Source organism: Prunus avium, chromosome 6 (assembly GCF_965620075.1).
Source record: "Prunus avium chromosome 6, drPruAviu1.hap1.1, whole genome shotgun sequence".
NCBI classification, from domain to species: Eukaryota; Viridiplantae; Streptophyta; class Magnoliopsida; order Rosales; family Rosaceae; genus Prunus; species Prunus avium.
Window position 1 is genome coordinate 5,109,626 of NC_142289.1, and position 20,880 is coordinate 5,130,505.

General features: G+C 33.4%; 3 protein-coding genes across 3 annotated transcripts; 2 read left to right on the forward strand and 1 right to left on the reverse strand.

Annotated features, from left to right (window-relative positions):
• Positions 1-4,548: 4,548 nt before the first annotated feature.
• Positions 4,549-6,651, forward strand: LOC110767304 (uncharacterized). The gene is made up of 5 exons (XM_021970809.2): positions 4,549-5,197; positions 5,313-5,389; positions 5,512-5,548; positions 5,651-5,762; positions 5,926-6,651. The coding sequence occupies exons 1-5, from the start codon at positions 4,927-4,929 to the stop codon at positions 6,443-6,445; spliced, it is 1,017 nt and encodes a 338-aa protein (XP_021826501.1). The 5' UTR covers positions 4,549-4,926; the 3' UTR covers positions 6,446-6,651.
• Positions 6,652-8,145: 1,494 nt separating this feature from the next.
• LOC148293523 (basic leucine zipper 6-like) lies at positions 8,146-10,379 on the reverse strand. The gene is made up of 4 exons (XM_088254832.1): positions 10,207-10,379; positions 9,997-10,087; positions 9,187-9,313; positions 8,146-8,264 (listed from the first exon to the last, which is right to left on the reverse strand). Exons 1-4 carry the CDS (start codon positions 10,377-10,379, stop codon positions 8,146-8,148), a joined length of 510 nt encoding a protein of 169 aa, XP_088110958.1.
• Positions 10,380-19,600: 9,221 nt separating this feature from the next.
• LOC110767268 (nudix hydrolase 11-like) lies at positions 19,601-20,774 on the forward strand. Its single transcript, XM_021970766.2, has 4 exons — positions 19,601-19,922; positions 20,066-20,208; positions 20,300-20,419; positions 20,535-20,774. Exons 1-4 carry the CDS (start codon positions 19,601-19,603, stop codon positions 20,772-20,774), a joined length of 825 nt encoding a protein of 274 aa, XP_021826458.2.
• Positions 20,775-20,880: the final 106 nt, after the last annotated feature.

Below are 20,880 nucleotides of genomic sequence, written 5' to 3' on the forward strand. Positions count from 1 at the left end.
GAGCATATTTTAGTTTGTATTATTCAATATTTTTATTAGGTGGGAAAAGGAAGAGTTCAAACTTTAACTAATGTCGCTAGCAAGAATCCATGGCTATATCTTTCCTCCAAACTTCCAATTATTAAAGTTCAAGATATTAAAAATTGAGACAATTGATGGACAAAGTTGTATGGTGCCCAAAAATCCAGTTTTAGGTTACATTCAAGGGTAAGGGCAAGTTTCAGTTGATATGTAAGTTTCGCTCGAAGAAGGAAAAGATTTTTGGCCATGGTTCTCTTGTAAACAGGGATGGACTTAGGATTTCAAAATAGGTTAGGCTAGTTTACCTTACTGGACCATTAGAGTTTAGGCTCGGCTAAACCCTTAATGCCAGCAACAATTGATTATATATGCTTAGCATTAGCACTAGCTATAAGAAAAGATTAAAACTCACCTAGGCTATAGCCCAGGTTGTACATGCTATAGGTCCATGCCTGCTTGCAAGTTTATTTTGTAAGGACAAGTTCTACCTACGACTCTACGAGCTAGCCTTGACACGTAAACTATACTAAATCGAGCTCCGTCGGTTGATTAATTAGGATTCAAAACGATCGGATCCTTTTTGTTTTGTTAGGGCATTAGTCACATCCAAGTGATTTTACGCAGCCTGCTTTAAATGTTTCTATAAATCCAAGAATATGTCAAAGTGTGCGCAAGTAATCTTGGATTAATTAAGGGTAAACCGTTCAAAATTTGACCGATCACTCTCAATGCATATAGGTTGACGCAATATTTTTACATGTAATTAGAATTTTAGTAGGTAAGTAGTGATGCATATTGATGTGGACATTTTAAAGAGTTCATACACTGACATATAAATATAATGACCTAAATACATGTTTTACAGGAATAAAACACACATTAACTTTTGTTTTATCTTTAATCTTGTTTTCAAAATTTCACACTTAAATTATAATTTAAGTTGGGACTTATAAAGATAAGACTGAGAGGGAGAGGACAAAGAAAGGATAGGTATACGTGGGTTCCATGAGATGCATCAAGGGGGGAGACAATGGCTCATTCCTTTGACGGGAATATAATATATCATATTTAAGTAATTAAATATTTTTTACTCACATGCTCTGCCAACCATGCATACGTATTGAGATGTGAATAGACTCATATAATAACAACACCAATCTTTACATAATATAAAAATAATATATGTAGAGTATTGATGTTATATTCTGCTGTCATATTTCTCAATTTTTTATATAGTCGATGGTACAGAAATTAGATTTGTGTACATAAAAATCATGCAAGGGGTCTTTATTCTAATCGTGTATATAATTTGGCAAAGAAATTCATGATGTCCCCCTTACATTATTAATATCTTTGTATATAACAAGAGGGCCAGTGTGGAATATGCTTTTTCTTACAAACCCATAACCCATAGACATCTTGCATACCAAAACTGGACATATATACTTTCTAATATTGCATTTAGCTTACTATGTAGTATTTACCATTGCATGGAGAATTTTCATTTTTATTTGCTTGTTTTTGTGAAACGAAAGGATGAATCAAATTGAAAAGGATAACAAACTTAAATATAATATAAGATTACCAAAAAATGATATCGAGAGGCTCCACATACCATGGAGATGAATATGAAGTAAAGATAAAGCATATAACGTCGTCTATTATTTTTTAAACTCCAAGTCTCTATTAATTTAAGGCAAACACACCATCAATCATATCAAAAATATTTTGCTCAACAATCAATCCATCGTAGATTTTGGCAAGAAATTCATCATGCTAGATAATTTGGATTTAAAATATATATTGCATGTATATATGAATGCATAATTAATGTATAGTTTTGGTGGATAATATTGAGAAAATTTGTCATAAAAATAATATAATTAAAAATGGTGGGTGTATGTTGCAAGTCCCCAAGAGGAACCAAAAAGAAACAGAAATTAATAATACAGATGGGAAATACCAATTAATCACCTACCAATAAGCATCGAAGCAGTTGTGAAACTTCTTTGAAACTTGTATACATATTTAAAGGCCGGCTTGCATGGAAATGATAGGGTGCAGTGGAGACCATGCATGCTTGGCATATAGCGCGCAGGCATGTATTAGAATATTGCATGGTACGAATAAAATGAATAAAAAAATTGGGGGGGAGCAGAGAGAACCCTAGAAGAAGACAGACATCCTCATTCTCAAATAATGGGTTAGATCCGCATTAATAGGGCTCACGTATTCTCATGCAGATTAAACAAATGGCTTAAAATACGTATGAATGCGAAGAAAAAGGGACACAAGAACTGTTGGGCGTTGACTCACAGGCTAAGTGTTGGGGAGTGAATCTTTTTGTATTCTGTAGGGCTTTTCTCTCTCTCTCTCTCTCTCTCTCTGCTGCCTGCTGGTGTATAATTTTTGTCCTCATCTTTTCTTTCTCTAGCTAGCTATGGCCTTCTTTCAACTTCAAGTATGGACTTCAAAAAGAAATTTAATTGAATCAATTAGGTTATTATACATTCTTTTCTCAACACATCAATTCCCAACATAATTTGTTTAATTTGGGGGTGACGTTATCGAACTATCAATTTGAATAAAGCAATCAAATCGGTACCTAATAGTTGGTTCAGATTGATAATTTATTATCGGAAAATTCACCCTTATACAAGTGACGCTAGTGTTTGTAAGATATACGTATGAACAGGGGCGGACCCAATTAATGCCAACTATGGGCAGCTGCCCACACTTACCCAAAAACTTCAGCCATATAATCCCATTTAAATTCATTATTTTTAATTATTTTTAGGTCCTTCTCAAGTAAAGCCCCACATAGTCCATTGAATTTTTTTAAGCCTCCAGATGAACGAAAGTCTGGGTCCGCCACTGCGTATGAATCGATGGCTATGGTATAGCAGCATATACTTTATTAATCACAACATTACTTACTGATAATTATTCCATGATACATAAATATAAAGTTTGACATATGCCACGGTTACAACACTAGCTAGTTGCAGGAACCCCGTGACTGAAAGAAAAAAAAAGAGTTGCTGTTGCCCTATCTTGTTGACCCCAAGATTCACGGCCCTATGGATCCCATAGCCATGGCTATACACGTGGGAGGAATGAAAAAGTTCTCTTGCAACCTAAAAGCATAGACTTTTGAGTTCCCATTAGCTTCGTACCTAAACTCTAGATGAATTTGTTGGTATATAAACATAGGGAGGGAAAAAAAGGACTTGAAATTGAAATTGAAATTTGTTTGAACTAATTTCTGTTTTTTCTTCCTTCATTTTCTTAATTGGAGTTAAGAAAGCAGCTTAATTAGGCAGTGAGGAAACATAGATGTAGGTGGCATATGAACAAGGTCCAAATCTCAAGGAGGAACAATCCCCGTGATTCGCGAAGGAAGGCATATATATACGTACAGAACATTATATATTATCTTTATGGATGGAGTTAGCTTATGGTCTGCATCAGCAACAGCTAGCTATATAGCTGAAACACACATCACACATGCCCCCAACAAGGTTGATTGAGGTACTCCTTAAATGATTGATTCTTATTTCTTCCTGTAAAGCAATCTTCTCTAACTTTTACAACACATACAATTTAGTTCATCTAGTTTGGAACCAACTCATTCCTTGATGATTTCACTTTTAACCCTCTTTTTTTTTTTTTTTAAAGAAAATTTTGCATCAAAGTTTTGAAAGTGATCTCTGCTAACTAGTATAGTATTACAGTTTTCATGTTTAAACACCAGCTAAGCATGCAAGGGATGAGAGTTTTAAATAACATTTTTCGTAATTGCATTATTTACACTGTGTTATTTTTTTTACACGGCTTATAAAATTTACATGTATAGATGTATTAAAGATACACAAAGGACCGATTAGTGTAGTGGTTTGGAGCAATTGCATCCCTCAGGAAAAGTCATGGGTTCGAGTCCTAGCATCTGTGTAGTGTGTGAGTTGAGTATTGCCCCTCTCAATAGAAAATGTCCTAAAAACAAAATATTGGTTGAAATATGTGGTTGTTCAACTTGATTATTAAAAGGTTTGAATTTTATATCAATGGTGTTAATTAAGATTATTTTCTATCAAAATGAACTCATAAAAATAAGACCAGTTGAAAGTTCTTTTATTCAACTTGAACTGTGAAATATATATCAATAAAAGATGAATTTCTTGGTCTTCGATGAACAAAATTCAAAACAACTTGTCTAATACTATATATATACCACTTTTTCATGTATTACATGGTCCTTTTTTTCTTCTTCTTCTTCTTTAAAGTAAGACACATAATATTACATACCATCTGATTGGTACGCATACTAATTACTAATTAAGTTATTCCGAGTTGGAATTTGATTAATATATATAAAAATGATGGAATGGGAGTTGAGATTCCACACAAGAAATATATTGTTATTTCTTGCATGACATCCATACATCCATTCATACATCTATGCTATATCATATTAAAATACCTATATGTCATATATATAAATGTAAATAAAATATCGTTTACCTATTCCCACACAGAGAGAGAGAGAGAGAGAGAGAGAGAGAGAGAGAGAGAAGCAAGTTTCTCTATCTTTTGTCATGATTCTAGGGTTTCGAGCATCTCTTGTATTGTAATAGAGCTGAGCTGATTGTGTCCTGATTAGTTGATGGATTTCGATGTCTCTCTTTTGTTGTAAATAATACTATTTCTCTCTGTCCGAGCATGTGTTCACTGAAGAAGAAAAAATAGGAATCGGGACAGCAGCTGCTGCAGCCAGACCATAAAAAGGTCATCATCATCGTCTTCCCAATCGAGCTACCAACAAGGCTCTAATCCCTAATTATCTCCTTCATTACTCTTAATTAATCCATCAACCCTAGTTCTCACCTTCATTAGAATTACAAGGCTATGGAGGGCGACTCCGATTCCTCGAAAACAAGTCCCTCCGGTGAACAAAATGAGGGTGGAAGCGAGAGCGGGGAGAATTACGATGATATTGAAGAAAGTGGTAAGCCAAAAAACAATGGAGGAAGTTCAAGCAACAGCACAGTTGAAGAGAGTGATCAAAGGAAGGCCTCAGTTCGACCCTATGTTAGATCCAAGATGCCTAGGCTCCGATGGACACCGGATCTTCATCTCCGTTTCATCCACGCCGTGGAGAGGCTTGGTGGTCAAGAGAGTGAGTTAGCTTCATGTCGAATTTTCAGTATTCGATTGAGTACCGTTCAATTGTAGGAATTAGTAATTAAATTAATCTTATTATGATTTTGTTTAATTAATGATTTTTGGTGCAGGAGCTACACCAAAGTTGGTTCTTCAACTGATGAACATTAAGGGACTAAGTATTGCGCATGTCAAGAGCCATTTACAGGTTATTTTATCAACAAAACCTTTGAATTTCTTACTAATTTGTTCCTTGCTACCTACCACAAAGCAATTAGCTTGTTAAATTTCTGAAACAAAATATTTTTTCTATTTTTTTTCATTGACTAGATGTTTAGAAGCAAGAAGATCGACGACGCAGGCCAAGGTATATACAAGATTTGCAAAAATTAGGGTTTTTATTAATTGGGTATGCTAAATCCGAATATAGTGAGGTTTCATACAAATTAAATGACCTTTGTTTTGACAGTTCTGGCGGATCATCAAGGCCATCTTGTTGAATGTGGAGATAAAAATATTTATAACCTCAGCCAACTTCCCATGCTTCAAGGATATAACCGAAGCCACAGTACCAGCTTCAGGTAACAAACCTCAATAATCATGATTACTTACTAATTCTGATCCATTTATATACTAATTAAGCTCAAATTAGATATATATATTTTCTCATACTATTTTAATACATATAATGAGGAATTAAATTTCACAAAAAAGATTCTTTCTTTCTTTCTTGATCTTCCCAAGATATGGAGATGCCAATTCTTGGACCGCTTACGAAAACCCAAGGTACCCGAGAAGCACTGGATTTCAAGGCAACTGGAGTTCAAGTAGTGCTTACAATTATCTGACAAGTTGTTCATTTGGTGAACAATCTTCTTGGATTGCTCGAACACTGAAACAAGAATGCAAATTATATAATATCCGTGAGTCCTTGCAAGCTCAGCACCAACATCAAGCCAGGTTGAGCCAGCAGCTGATTGATCTTAACCCCACAAATACCCATGTCCAAGTGCAACCCAAGCCAAAGGAACTCATCACAAGTTTCAACAACAATCTAGAGCTAACGTCAAAGAAGAATGAGGATCATCAGTCGAAATCGTTGAAAAGAAAGGCTTCATCGGATTGCGAAGATCTCGATTTGGATCTGTCTCTCAGGCTAACATCAAGGAACAAGAATGAAGATGATATTCATGAAGTTGATAGTAGTCTGTCTTTGTCTTTGTACTCACCCCCATCCTCAAAGCTCAGCAGGTTGAAGGAATGAAAGTTATTAAGTTATTAATGGAGAGTGGGAGGTAGAGCTGGGCAAGTACTCTGGATCTGACTATATGAATGAGACAATTCTAAGTGAGATATTGAGGTACTTGCTCATGAAAACATAATAATATTATTTTGAGTGTCTTATATTGTAACTCAAAGAGCAGTTAATTTCTTCTTTCTTTCTTGTTTCTTTTTTTTTATATATAAATTGCGTCGTTAGAATGAGTTACCAATATATGGAACAAGAAAAGTTTAGAATTTGGCAAAAAACGCTGACAAATTGATGTTCCATGATTGATGCATGCTATGTATTACTAATCATGATTAGCACTTTGCTAAGGATTAGGCATGTCTTAATGATGAGCAAAAGGGCATGAAATTATTAATTTTGACATAGCCGTGGTGGGCGAGTCATGGTACACGAAATGTTCAACGTCGAAGTCCCTTCCACATTGAAATTGTTCAACGAAATGATATTGCTTACTTCAATGTTGGCGGTGATCAAGGAAAAGTTAGGACTTAAAAGATCTAGCTATTTATTTTTCAATTTTTTCTTAAGTTAAACCCTACAATCTAAGTCATAAGAAAACACACTTAAGATTTTTGAGATACAAAGTAAAAATTTATAAAACAAAATAAGTTTCAATAGTTACGTTCTCTATATATATACAATATATTATATATCATATATATTAATTGTCACCTCATATATGTCATCACTTAAATATATTCTTCATATTACAACCAAATTTCAAAAAAAATTAGACATCCATTCGGGAGCATTTTTGCTCACCACTTTAACCCAAGGTACCGGTGTACCATCACCACTCTTCCATAGGCATAATCATGGTTCCACAAATACAAAGTAAAGAGTTAACTATGATTATATCCATTAACACGTGTCAAGTATTGAAAATAGTGGTAACAATACACCTTAGGTTAAAGTGGTGAGCAAAAATATTTCTCATCTATGTATATCCAATTTACCTTTGAGGGTATCATTTATTTAAAAAATTTACATGCTATATATAGAGAGAGTGGAGTCTATCTCATATATTTTCTCTCTCTTTTTTCCTTTCCAATTATCTTACATGAAGTGAGTTTTCCTTAATTGGGTAAGCACTTTAACGAGAGAGTTGGAAAAAAGAAGAAAACTTGAACTAGCTCTCCCCCTTTATATTATTGACATGTTTTTCTCTTTGTAATTTTAAGGATTAGCTCTCCCCATACATGCTATATATATCTAATTAATTATAGATAATCAGAAAGGGTTTGGACTTTTAGGATTGCACTTATATAGATAATCACACTAATTATTAACTAAATAAAGTAATTAATAATGAAACTATGCAGCATAGCATAGTTGACTCACTTGTTCCGCAGCCATATGTGTAGTGTGTACAATTATTCTCAAAGTCCAAACCCTTTCTGATGGACCAACCTGGCTCGAATTAGTAAGATAATGTTTCATAATACATGAATTAATTAGTGCTTGATTTCAATTAGGTAAATGGTGGACCGTGGACTTCATCGACAGTGACAAAAGTCGTCGTTTTGACTTAAAATGCTTTTTAAGTGCCAAGAAGAAGACGACTTTAAAAACAGGTGTTGTTTTGACCAAGTCAATATATAAAAACCCTGTGGTCCGAGAAATTCATTTCATACATTGGATTGGATGCAAAAGAAAAGTACATATTTGAATTTTCATTTATGCACATTGTTTGGATTATTGCTGCTGCTGCTGCCACCTTGTTGTTGTTGCAGCTGCAAACTCCGAAGGAGAAGAAGCGTTTCTCTCTCCTTCACCAGTGCCTCAGTCTCAGCTGCAATTAATCACACAATTAATCAATATAGGTAATCCAATCAAGTGTAGGAGTGAGCAAGGGCGGAACCAGGAATTTTTCAACGGGTGGGCTAGCTAAAGTTATTAGCTTAAAACTTCATGATTATTTTTTTTGGTACTCAAAATTTCTATAGTCTTTGTAGAAATAAAAGTAAACATTAAATCATATAAACCACGCTAATTCATAGCTCCATAAACTAATTTTCAATAAGTTTTAACATAAACCAAATAGGGTTTAACACCATAGTGGATTGAACATCTAAGGCTTTTTTACCTAGATTGACCTTAGTTCCTTCATGCATTCATATCATACATGAAAAATTGTTTTATGTAAAAATATTGACTCAGTATGAAAAATGGGTTTTTAGAATAATCATTTTTTGAAGATAATTTTTGGCGGCTTTTATTCCTCACACATCAAATAAGAAAACTTGATTTTATGGGATTTTAGTATGAAGTATATATTGACTTAATGAGCCATCATTTGTAGCCTAAATCGTATTTTGTACTAAAACCGATTTTTCATATTTTGATTTGGTGGGAATTTGATTTTCTAGTATTTTTATTTGAATCCAAATGGGGGGCACTTCCTTATTTACATTGTAAACTTAAGTAAATGGAGTAATATAAAAATAAATAAAAATAAAATGACAAAGACATTTACTTAAATGTTGAAAGTGGAAATAAGGTAATCTATATACCGCCACTGACTGGGCTAATATTGAAAATAAATTAAATATATAAATTATATATTTTTTTTCTTAAAAAACCACACTGGGCTACAGTCCACTGTAGCCCTTAGTGTGGTTCCGCCCATGGGAGTGAGTGATAATTAATTATATATATATATATATATATATATATATATATATATATATATATATATATATATATATATATACCTTCTTTGTGAGCCCGATGATTCTCAAGAACTTGCAGCCTCTCCCACATCTGGCTGTTCTCCCTTGATAGTATCGTGAGATGCATTCGTTGGAAAGCCACTTGTGAAGCCAGCATTGCTACCCTCTCCTGTATATAATTCCCCCAGAGAACAATAAAAATAAGAATTTCATTTAAAAAAGAATATTGGGTTCCAATTCGGCATGATTATTTCTTTTAGAGGTAACCTAGCTATTGATGCAAACCGAAGTTTTGGTCTCCATACAATTGAAGATATATTTCACACAATTAATGAATATCAATAATATTGCCAGGGTCACCAATTTGTTGACCAAAATGATGTGCTAGTATATATATATGTTTGTGTCGATGCAGTTTAAAGTAAATTTAAATTTAAGTTAATTAGACACTGTCACGTTATTTGGTGAACAAAATTCAATGAACATATGTAACATGTGTACAGAAAAATATTAAAGTGCGGACATTCATATTTGTGAGAGGCTAGACACTCAATCATGTGTTGTCGGTCGAGCTTCCATCTCCACCTATGTGGACAAAGGTTCAAAATCCCCCAGGCATCCAATGAATATTTGTGTAAACCCTTCTCCCCTAATTGCTTGCACTAAAAATTAAAAAAAAAACTCTAGCAAAATAAAAATAATAATAATTTTTTCTCCGAAATTTTTTGTAGGCAATCGAAAATCAATCATTTGGTAAACTTAAGAAACCAAAACACACAGAACTCGTTCCACTCATGTCGAACAAATAACAAAGAAAGCAAGCAAATATGTTTAATAAATATAAAAGATTACTTCTGCCTCTTTGGCCTCTCTTTCGAGCTTTCTCTCGTACTCTTTCTTCCTAGAGTGAGCTCGTCGGGCCGCCTCCCGATTTGTTAGAATTCTACAAAGTAAACCCAAATTAATACATTCCAACCATTAGAGAATTGAGATCAAATAACAAACGTACGTACGTACGTACAAGTTACAACAAAAATATATATAAATAGCAAACTTATTGACCTCCTCAGTTGCTTGGGGTCATAAGGACCAGCATCTCCCGTGGAGCTGGGAGTTGGATTTGGAGATGGAATTGTTCCCATCTGAGAAGACTTATTTTCAGGTGATGAAGTTGAACCGCTAGCTGCAGACTGAGAATGGTTCCCTGCAGAAGTCTTGGCTTGTTGGTGCTCCATTTCAAGTATATAAACGTGAAACATAAGCTATATAGCTTTCTGCTGCACAAATAACATGAAAAAAACTTATGAAAATTTGAAATTCCAATTCATAAGCTAGAATCGGAAGAACTAAAGAGGAGACCAAGTGTATACGTACATTGGTCTCTTGGAGATTGCTGAATAGAGGAGAAGTAGTAGGTGCATTTTCAAGGTTTGTCTAGACCACTTTTATACAAGAAGGTTGCTTAGCATGTGCAATATCTAGGAATTATGGAAAGTAATCTGTGATACTCTCCTTTCCAAATTATATTTTTGTAGTGACATTGTCTACCCCGCTCAACTACGTATTGTACGCTGTATTGTTCATTTGTAACCCGTAATTCAATCTTGAGCGCGCAAAAGTTAGTACTTATCATTTGAAATGTAGGGGTACTTGGGTCAAACGATATTTGCCCTCCAAAAGGAAATGCAATATCACTAAAGAGAGCGTTAATAACTCTTTTGGAGTGCTAATTACCAAATACATCACACATTTCCCTTTTTGGAGTGCTGATTACCAAATACGTCACATATTTCTTTTTTGGAATGTGGGTTGGGTTTTGACTTAATCATGTTTTGGGATTAATCAGTGTATCTCATATTCAAATACCCGTACGACTTGAACTAGGCCTAGTTCCTAAACAATTAATTCTATCATGTTAATTATAAATTAAAAGGATAGTTACAGACATGAGCTTAGTTAAGTTGGCTAGAGCGGAGTTGCTTCCCACTATATATCCGAGTTCGAATCTCCCTCTTCGTAATTTTGATTAGTTTATAGTAGATTAGCGCTTGTCTAAAAAAAAAAGAAAAAGGATTGTTGTATAAGAAATATATTTCTAATTTATGTTATGTTTGTTTGATAGTTTATTTTTTCATTACATATATTCTATAAATTTGTCAATTGTTTTTAGAAGGTTAAGAGCATCCACAATCATGCTCTTTATTTTTTAGTTAAAATTTAGCTAAAAACACTAGAAAGCTATTTTAGGAGGTCTCTATAAAATTTCAACTCCAACCATACTCCCTAGTTTAAAGAGTCATAAATGTTTTTAATATTTTTTAATTCAATTTTTGAATAAAGTGTAGACACAAAAGCAACATTAAAAAATAGTTGGCTTTAAATAAATACTTAAAATAATATTAAATATAGAATCATTTAATTATAAGGAGTCACTAAGAGTCCTTTCTCTCTCCTAAGATTTAGGAGCTCCTAGAGATCTCCCTATTTTAGGAGCTGGATAGGGAGCATGGTTGGAGGTGGGTTTTTTCAATTCCTCCCTAAATTTTAGCTAAGGAGGTGGTTTAGAGAGCCTATTGTGGATGCTCTAAATGAGTTGAATTTCTAAAAATACTGTTTGAAAAATACTAGAAACATGAAGAGTTGTTTCGAAAAGACTCTCTTATGTGTGGGTTCCATACAATTATTAAATCATGGGGTTTTTGTAAGACCCACAGTACATGAGAGAGTTGATAAAAATATTGTTGTGTACTTTCGAAAGTGTTGAAGAATATAAAGTCCCATATCGAAAACTTGTTCAATAAAAATGTAGTATATAAATGAATGATTTCACTAATAATATGACCGAGGCCTTTTGTGATAAGCTCTCAACCTACTGGGCTTTGTAAGTAGTTAAATGGGGAACAATATGAGTGTTGCTAGTAGTGAGCCGATGTGCATTAAACTTTAAAAATCATCCAGACCTACGAGATTAATGCAAAGAGCAGGCACCGCATAATATTCATCATATGTATGTACTTGGCGAAGAAAACTTCAATAAATAGACAATAAATATTTGTACTGATCAGAAATTGTGGACCACACATAGTTATGAAGATCACAAAGCAACAGCTAATTTCTGCGTAATTAACGACCACAGGAGTAATGAAGTAATTTCACGCTCTAATCCAAAAGGTCCTAGCAGGAGGACCCAAAACCCAAACTCATTGAACGACCTTTCACAAGAAATTTTGAAATAATCTAATTGAAAACCAAAACAAGAAATATGATTTGATAACAAACTTAAACTAAAATACTTCATCCATACAAAGCATCATATATAATATGTTGAAGAAAAAAAATAATGGCTACAAGGCTGGTTTGAGAATCAAACCAAGAAAATTCTAGAGGCTAAAGCATTCCTCGAGTCGATGAGTGCTGATGCGGGTTAAAGCTTGAGCTGAATATCATGTTTGGGACAACCATGAGGGAGGACATTTCCTTGTGTAGGAGAAGAGTAAGAGAATGATGAACAAGGTGGCAAACAGCAGAACCAGAACCAGCATCATAATCTCACCGTGGACAGCAAACTTTGGGTCACTGACGAGGACGTCGTGAAGCTGATCGTTTTGAAACTGATCATTGGGGGCCAATGAAGACCAGAAAGGATCCGGAGCAGCTGCCATGTTGATCAATAAAGCTGTAGAGAATTAGGTCATGCTGCTATACGTTTCGTCTATTATATAATGTTGTTAGCATGTGGAAAATGATTAGGTGATGGATCTGTCTGCCGACAGAAAGAGAATGGAATTGGACGAGGAGGGCCCTAAAATTGTTTAGATTGCCGTACATGAAGATAAGGATCTCCTTCATACGATGAATGTTTGGCTACCATCTAATCGCACGACAAGTTCAAAACATCCAATTAACCTAGTTACGATTCTGGGTTAATTTTGTTATAAAAAATATATACAAAATATAGTTTTTCTTTTCCATAAAGCCAAACACAAAACATTATATTATAAATAATGTTATAATAAATAAATAAGAAAGCTTTTAAGGTATAATGAAATTGAAGAAAACAAAATAATAGGTAAGTAAAAGGAAAATAAATAATAAGTAAGAAGGTGAGTTTGGTACGGTGAAGCACGTCAAAGACGCTGTCCTAAAGCCTTTGTAGCCTCCCTACGTGCAGGTACTGACGGTCTACAAGACTCCAAGATACGACCCCTTGTACACAAACTTAAGATCCGCTATGAGCACGTTCATAGAAGGATATGGGTATCCAAGTCACAGAACCATTGCCAAAATAATAATATAAAGTAGAGAATATATATAAAAGTAGAAAAGGAGAGAATCAGTTTATGGTGGTGATTGTGGTATGTGATATTCTGATGGTGTAATGTGTGTGTTTCAAATGTGAAGGAGGAGTGGCCTTTTATAGGCATCCAAAAACAAGTAACCTTCACCAATCATAAAAGTTCACCAACCAAAAATTAAGGCATTCACCAACCAGAAATAAAACATGAATATTAAATATTTATAACCCCCACAATAAATCAAATAAAATAGCCAAAATAATTAATTAAATAAAACGGTTAAATTTTTAAAACCTTTTAAAATTCCAACAATCCCCCACAAGGTTTTTAAAATTTTACCGTGACAAAAAAAACAGTGAAAAATATATAATATATATGGCAATATAATACTATGTAATAGGTGTAGGTGCCTTCCGGGCTTGAACCTTCACTTAGTGATGATAGTCTCCATTTGAGGAACCTGAGTGTACACAGTATTGAACTCGGCACCTTTGACCAAACTTCAACATATCCCACACATAGTATTAGTTGAGACTTGGATGCGGGGTAGCGCTATTTATGGCCATGCGCTAATCTTGATTCTCATGAGAGTTACTAGAGAATAGCCCAATTCTCATAGTCGCGGCCTCACGACGTCTCTCACTTAGGTGAGTTCTCCAAGAGTACATGTGACCTGCACCCTGCGGGAGTTTGCCCGCCTCGAAACTCATTCAGGGATAAATCCCTTCCTGACGTCACATAAAATAGCACTTTTGCCTTAGGGATGAGCAGAAGAATATCTCAAGGATATCTCCATAGTTTTATGAGTGCTATATGAGTCACGCAATATGGATTGTTTCTACCACATTGAACTTCCTTCATGGGATCTCCAATCACAGAAGTTGGGTTACCTCCCTAGGTGACTCCCTTATGGGCTTAAGCACATCCCCCTCGACATTTTGCATTAATAGCCTCCTCCACGAGGCATGCATATCAAGACTAGCCTTCACAAGGCATATATAATGTAGGTCATATCTTTATTCTTCGTTTTAGCGCGCTCTAAACCTGCATGTTATTGGAAATATTTCCTACACAATCTTGCACACAAATGATTAGTGGATTTCACCTCAGTATAATCGGAAATTAGATACGGATTGGTATACATTTAAGTATAACAAAAAACATCATACATTAAATCTTATGATCAAGAGTACCTCTCAAGTCCATGAAACTTTGAGTACACCTGCTACCACTTATGAACAACAATATAACAATTAATTCTTTAAATAAATTTAACTATAAACACTGAGTATTTCAGGATACTCTTACTCCCTTTTGTGCACTCAAAGTGGCTGAAATCATGATCGCATATCCAGGTTGAAATTGTATCTTCTTGATTCTCAATAGGAACCTATAAGACAATAAGAAGTCTCTACCAAAATTTTATACCAAGGTAATCATTAGTTGCACACATTTTCATATCAAAATTGAAGACAAATTAGTCTCATAATAAAATTTTATAATATAAACAAATTTCACACGGACACAACATGTTTGCCAAGGAAATATAAAATTATTATGTCACTAAATGAATGTAATGAATCTTTCCCAAGAGAGCATAAAGATTGAAAACACACTCAAAATTTTGGGAAAGAGAAAAGGAAAGCCTACATAAATGAATCTAATATTTTCCAGCATAAAAGCAAAAATTGCTTAATGATAGTAACAAATAAAATTACAGCAATAAAGTTCCCATTTAGAAAAGTTCAACTTCCACAAATTGTCTACACTGTTTTTAAAATAAAATAAATTAAGAATGCAAAACTTTTATAATAAGTATACAACATAACTTTAGTTTTAAAGAGGTAATTAAAACCACTCAAAATCTATATAAAAAAAATTGATATTAATTTTGTATTTGAAATACCCACAAAAATTACAACAAATACCTACATAGTTAAGGAAAACTCAACCCCCACAAATTTAAGGGAATTTGCAAAATATATGAAGATTATACTAAATTTATATTTAATTTTAAATTCGTAAGATATGCCAAAATACTTTAGAGGATTTACGGGTTGAAAACCTTACACCAAAATTCAAAATTAAATGCCGCTTACAGTGATATAATTTATCATTTATGTCAGTTTTCTCCAGAAGGTTTCACAAAGTACACTTCCTGGCAATTAACTCAATGTGGCAGCTATCAAGACTTCACACTCAAAAGAACATTAGTTCACTTAATATATTTTATCAAGATTAACTCAAGTAACTAATATGAAGGATTGCACAATTGAAACATATAGGCGTTGGCAACTTTAAAATGAATCCAAGACGTTTAAACTAAATGTAATTAATTGCATAAATGTTCAGAACATTAAAGGCAATAATCACCTAACAATATCAACAACTTAACTGCCAAAAATAAGGCTCTTAGATTTTATATTCAAACAATTAATACCAAAACTGACGCAATTGAATACAAAAGAATTAATATAACAATTAAGAAAGAAAAGAATTTAGGAAAATTTAATTATGCATGCACGCCTTTTCAATTCGACAAAATAAAGAAGGCATGCTAATTCATACTCACTGAAATATTGTATAATTATACGTTTACAAAAGTAATGGAGAAGCACCATTAAAATCCATTAATTCCTTCACCAGAAACAATTAGATTTTGTTGAATGAAGAATTTCCTTGGAATATTACACGGTTGGGAGAAAAAAAAACTTTGATTGCTTCAGTAAAAAAAATTGTAATCAACTTTCAACAAATCAAAATAATCACCACATTAAGAAATTCCCATATTTGAAAGAGCAATTGAAATGAAGCCACTAAAATAATGATTTAAAGCAATACCAAAGTACAAAACAATTATATAAATGAAATGGCCGTTGCAAAGCTTCTAATTAAAGTTAATGACAACAATGGATCTCAAAAGCTAACGTCCAAAATAAATTGTTCCACATTTAAGATTTCAATATAGCACATTATATGGGAGTAATGAAAATTTTGAAAACATATGCATATGCACAAAATAGAATAGTCAAAATTAATTTCTCCATAAATGTAAAAATTCTAATTCTCAATAAATTGAAGTTGGTTTCAAAACAAGTAATCATAGAAAACTCACCAAATTAAGGTTTGACAAAATTGGGCATTCACACCAATATAAAGAAATTCCATAGAGAAAAGAAAAGGTATAAGTGTATGCAATCAAGAAGAAGTATTCTCATGGATTGGCATTTCTAGATTAAGTAAAACAATAAACAAACACAATACACACTCTGATTTGTAAAGAACAAAAGGACCATGTAGATAAGATCATGAAATAGATTTCCATTTCAGGTTATTTATTTATTTATTTAAAATTTGACAAGACTAAACAAGTGCCAAATGATAAGTTTCTGTATTGTCTTATTCACAAAATTCAAACTAAGTTAATTTCTTCGAATCACATAAATTTATAGCAATGCTCACACTTGCATAAGATAAAGTATTAATTGGTAGAACTTATCTTGTGGTACATGATATTGGACCCCTGATACCGATTCCATCATAACTCCAAATTGAAAATAACGCAAATCTCTATTCCCATAAATAAGATAAACCTTTAACACAATCGTTAGTGCAATACATATGTACATTTATATAAAATACTCGAAAGACACCACACATAACGTAATTTGATCCATTTTCCAAAAACTAAAGATAATTGATATCCAAAATCAGCAATAATATGATTAATATACCAACGCTATTGAAATAAGGTCATTAATTAGACATATTAATGAAATAAGTTGCAGAACTTTACAAAATATCAATTAGTCAATCCAAATGAATGGTCAGTGTAATGTAAATTATTAATTAAAGAAAATATATTAATAGGCTCTTAAATTTTATCAAAGCAAACTCTCAATTTCAAAATACAAGTGTTCTTTGAGTAACTTACAACTGCAAATCACAAATTAAATATATAACTAAAATTTATACAGAGGAATAATGTCTGAATAAAAATTTAGAGGAATAATAGCATAATCATAAGAGTCACAATTTCAATGCATTAATTCAAAGTATATAGCATAATATGATATAAATCGGCCAAATGCGTTTTAATTTTTAATTTTGAAAAAAAGGCCGAAACCCAAACAACAGAATGAACTGTGCAAAGTTTCAAGTATACAAAATGAACTGTGCAATATATATATAGCATGACAAAGATGCAACAAAACAAATAATTTTTCCTCAAAATTATACAAACCAATAATTATGTTTAACCAACAAACTGATAAAAATACATTTTGATAGAACTTTGAAACTTATGGATAAACAAGTCTTTGAGCAAAAGGTTGAGAACATATTTGGTTGTTCAAACAATAAATTCAAATCATCACACTAATATTTTCAAACCAGCACGCCTTTTACCAAACACACTTAATAAATATTTTGTAAAATTAAACTGTGCAGAGCTTACATATATATTATAAATATAGATATTGAATTGCAACAATTGTAAACTACAAACAACCTATAGCAGTACGGAAAGAAAATGATTTTAACATACAAAGGTTTAATAGACATATGGTTTCACATATATAATCAAACTTATGCTATGATAAAGACACAACCTAACAAATATGATTTATTCGAAATACATGTAAGATAATACTTTGTTTACTACAGTTTGAACCAAGCAGCAAGTGGTAATCTCATCAATCAAGTATTCAATTGAGGCTTCACAACAGTACGGAAAAAAAGTAGTTTTAATCTACAAAGGCTTTAGATTGTTATAAAAAATATATACAAAATATAGTTTTTCTTTTCCATAAAGCCAAACACAAAACATTATATTATAAATAATGTTATAATAAATAAATAAGAAAGCTTTTAAGGTATAATGAAATTGAAGAAAACAAAATAATAGGTAAGTAAAAGGAAAATAAATAATAAGTAAGAAGGTGAGTTTGGTACGGTGAAGCACGTCAAAGACGCTGTCCTAAAGCCTTTGTAGCCTCCCTACGTGCAGGTACTGACGGTCTACAAGACTCCAAGATACGACCCCTTGTACACAAACTTAAGATCCGCTATGAGCACGTTCATAGACGGATATGGGTATCCAAGTCACAGAACCATTGCCAAAATAATAATATAAAGTAGAGAATATATATAAAAGTAGAAAAGGAGAGAATCAGTTTATGGTGGTGATTGTGGTATGTGATATTCTGATGGTGTAATGTGTGTGTTTCAAATGTGAAGGAGGAGTGGCCTTTTATAGGCATCCAAAAACAAGTAACCTTCACCAATCATAAAAGTTCACCAACCAAAAATTAAGGCATTCACCAACCAGAAATAAAACATGAATATTAAATATTTATAACCCCCACAATAAATCAAATAAAATAGCCAAAATAATTAATTAAATAAAACGGTTAAATTTTTAAAACCTTTTAAAATTCCAACAAATTTGACCCCTCTTTTTTGTAGATAAGATTAATTTAAAGTAATTTAGATTATCGCTCATCTAAAAAAATCAAAATTCTAGTTAGTGTGCATGTATACACGTTTTTCCATTGCCCCTATTATTTTTTACGGAGTTTTGTTAAAAATTTAGACCTCGTTAATGGACCCTAATTTTACTCTATTGTTTCACTACCAAGAAAAAGAATCCTCAATCAGAATAGAGTAAAATCTGTTACCAAGGGAGAACTTCCTATAAAGGCAAACTGATGGGCCTTTTTTTTTTTTTTTTTTTGGATCGAAGTGATGGGCCTTATTTACTCATAGGAGCAATTCAAGGAAGCAAGATCCCGTTAAATATTTGAGGCCCTTTATACCTTTATATTGCAAGTAAGAATAGTAGAAATTCTATTGGTCGCATCTTTATATTCCAACATCCTCGTTTGTCTTGATTGTTCACAGAATATCAATTGAAATTGGAACCATGGTTGGGACAAGTTGTGGCATTCCATGTAGCAAATTGCAAGCTGGTCCTCTAAGAAGTGCAATTCCTTCCAACTTTCACAATATTCCCAAGTCATTCTAGTTGGCTTAAAATTCCATCTTGATCATGATTTGTTCAGATATTCCCCCACATTACAATCCAAGTGGAGACATGGAATTTCAATCCCTTTAGAGAGACTTCTAATACAAATGTTGCCTATATATTGCACAGAACATGCATGCAGTTGGGAAAAAAAAAATCCAAAATGGCTTGTACAGAGGATTGGGGAAGAAGCCATATGCTCCAAAGGCTTGCCAAGCAGCTTCAGTTTTACAAACCACCCTCAGTGCTGGACGAATTGGAGGACGATAACGACGACGGTATAGGCTTAAGCTCTGGCATCAGCTGCAACTCTTTAGCAGTCAGAAATGAAGAGTGTTCTTGTGCCAACAACTTGAGGGAGAGAAGAGCAGCTGTCCTGATATGCCTCTTCGAGGGTCCTGAGGGTGAGCTAAGAGTCATTCTTACTAGGAGATCCATGAAGTTGGCATCACACCCAGGTACAATAAAAAAAATTATATATTTTGTGACTATATTGATCTATTCTCACTTTGTTTGTACACATGATAAATTATTTGTCTCAAATTAAATAGACTTGGCCATGGCCAAAAGCAATTTTCTGAGTTTGTGTTGGAAATTACAGGAGATGTGGCGTTGCCGGGTGGCAAAATGGAGGAGGAAGATGCTGATGAATCTGCAACAGCACTAAGGGAAGCCATGGAAGAGATTGGCCTAAATTCAGGCCTAGTTCAAGTTGTTGCAAAACTAGAGTGCTTTATGTCCCAGGTAGGTAGTAATATGCTTATTTTTCTACTGAGATACAGGAACGACAACGACAAATCGTACATTTAAATGTGACATTTTTAGCCTTGTGCAGCATTTAGTCACGGTTGTCCCGGTGATAGGACTTGTAGCTGAAATAGAACATTTCAAGCCTGTACTTAATGCCGAAGAAGTAGATGCTATTTTTGATGTTCCATTGAAGATGTTTCTTAAGGTTACTGTTTTTCCCATACAAAAATAGATAATTGCAGAACACAGGTCACATGATGCAGAGCATGTCAATTGTTGTGAACAACTTAAACACTAAATCTAATTTCTGTGAAATGCAGGAAGACAATCACAGATTTGAGGAGAGAGAATGGATGGGTTGGAAGTACATCCTCCATCTTTTCGATTTCGAATCAGAGCAAGGACAGTTTCTAATTTGGGGATTAACTGCAAGCATTTTAATTCGAGCGGCCTCTGTTATCTACCAGCAACCTCCATTCTTCCAAGGACATCTCCCTGACTTCCAAAAACTGCAAAAAGCCGTGCACAATGTGCATAATGTTAATTCGAATGTTCCATGAGAATGCTATTAATTTGAAGAAATAAAAAACAATCTAGATTCAACTTCCATCCTTCTCATGATTTGATTATTAATGAAGCTACAATTTCTTGGAAAATCCGACATCA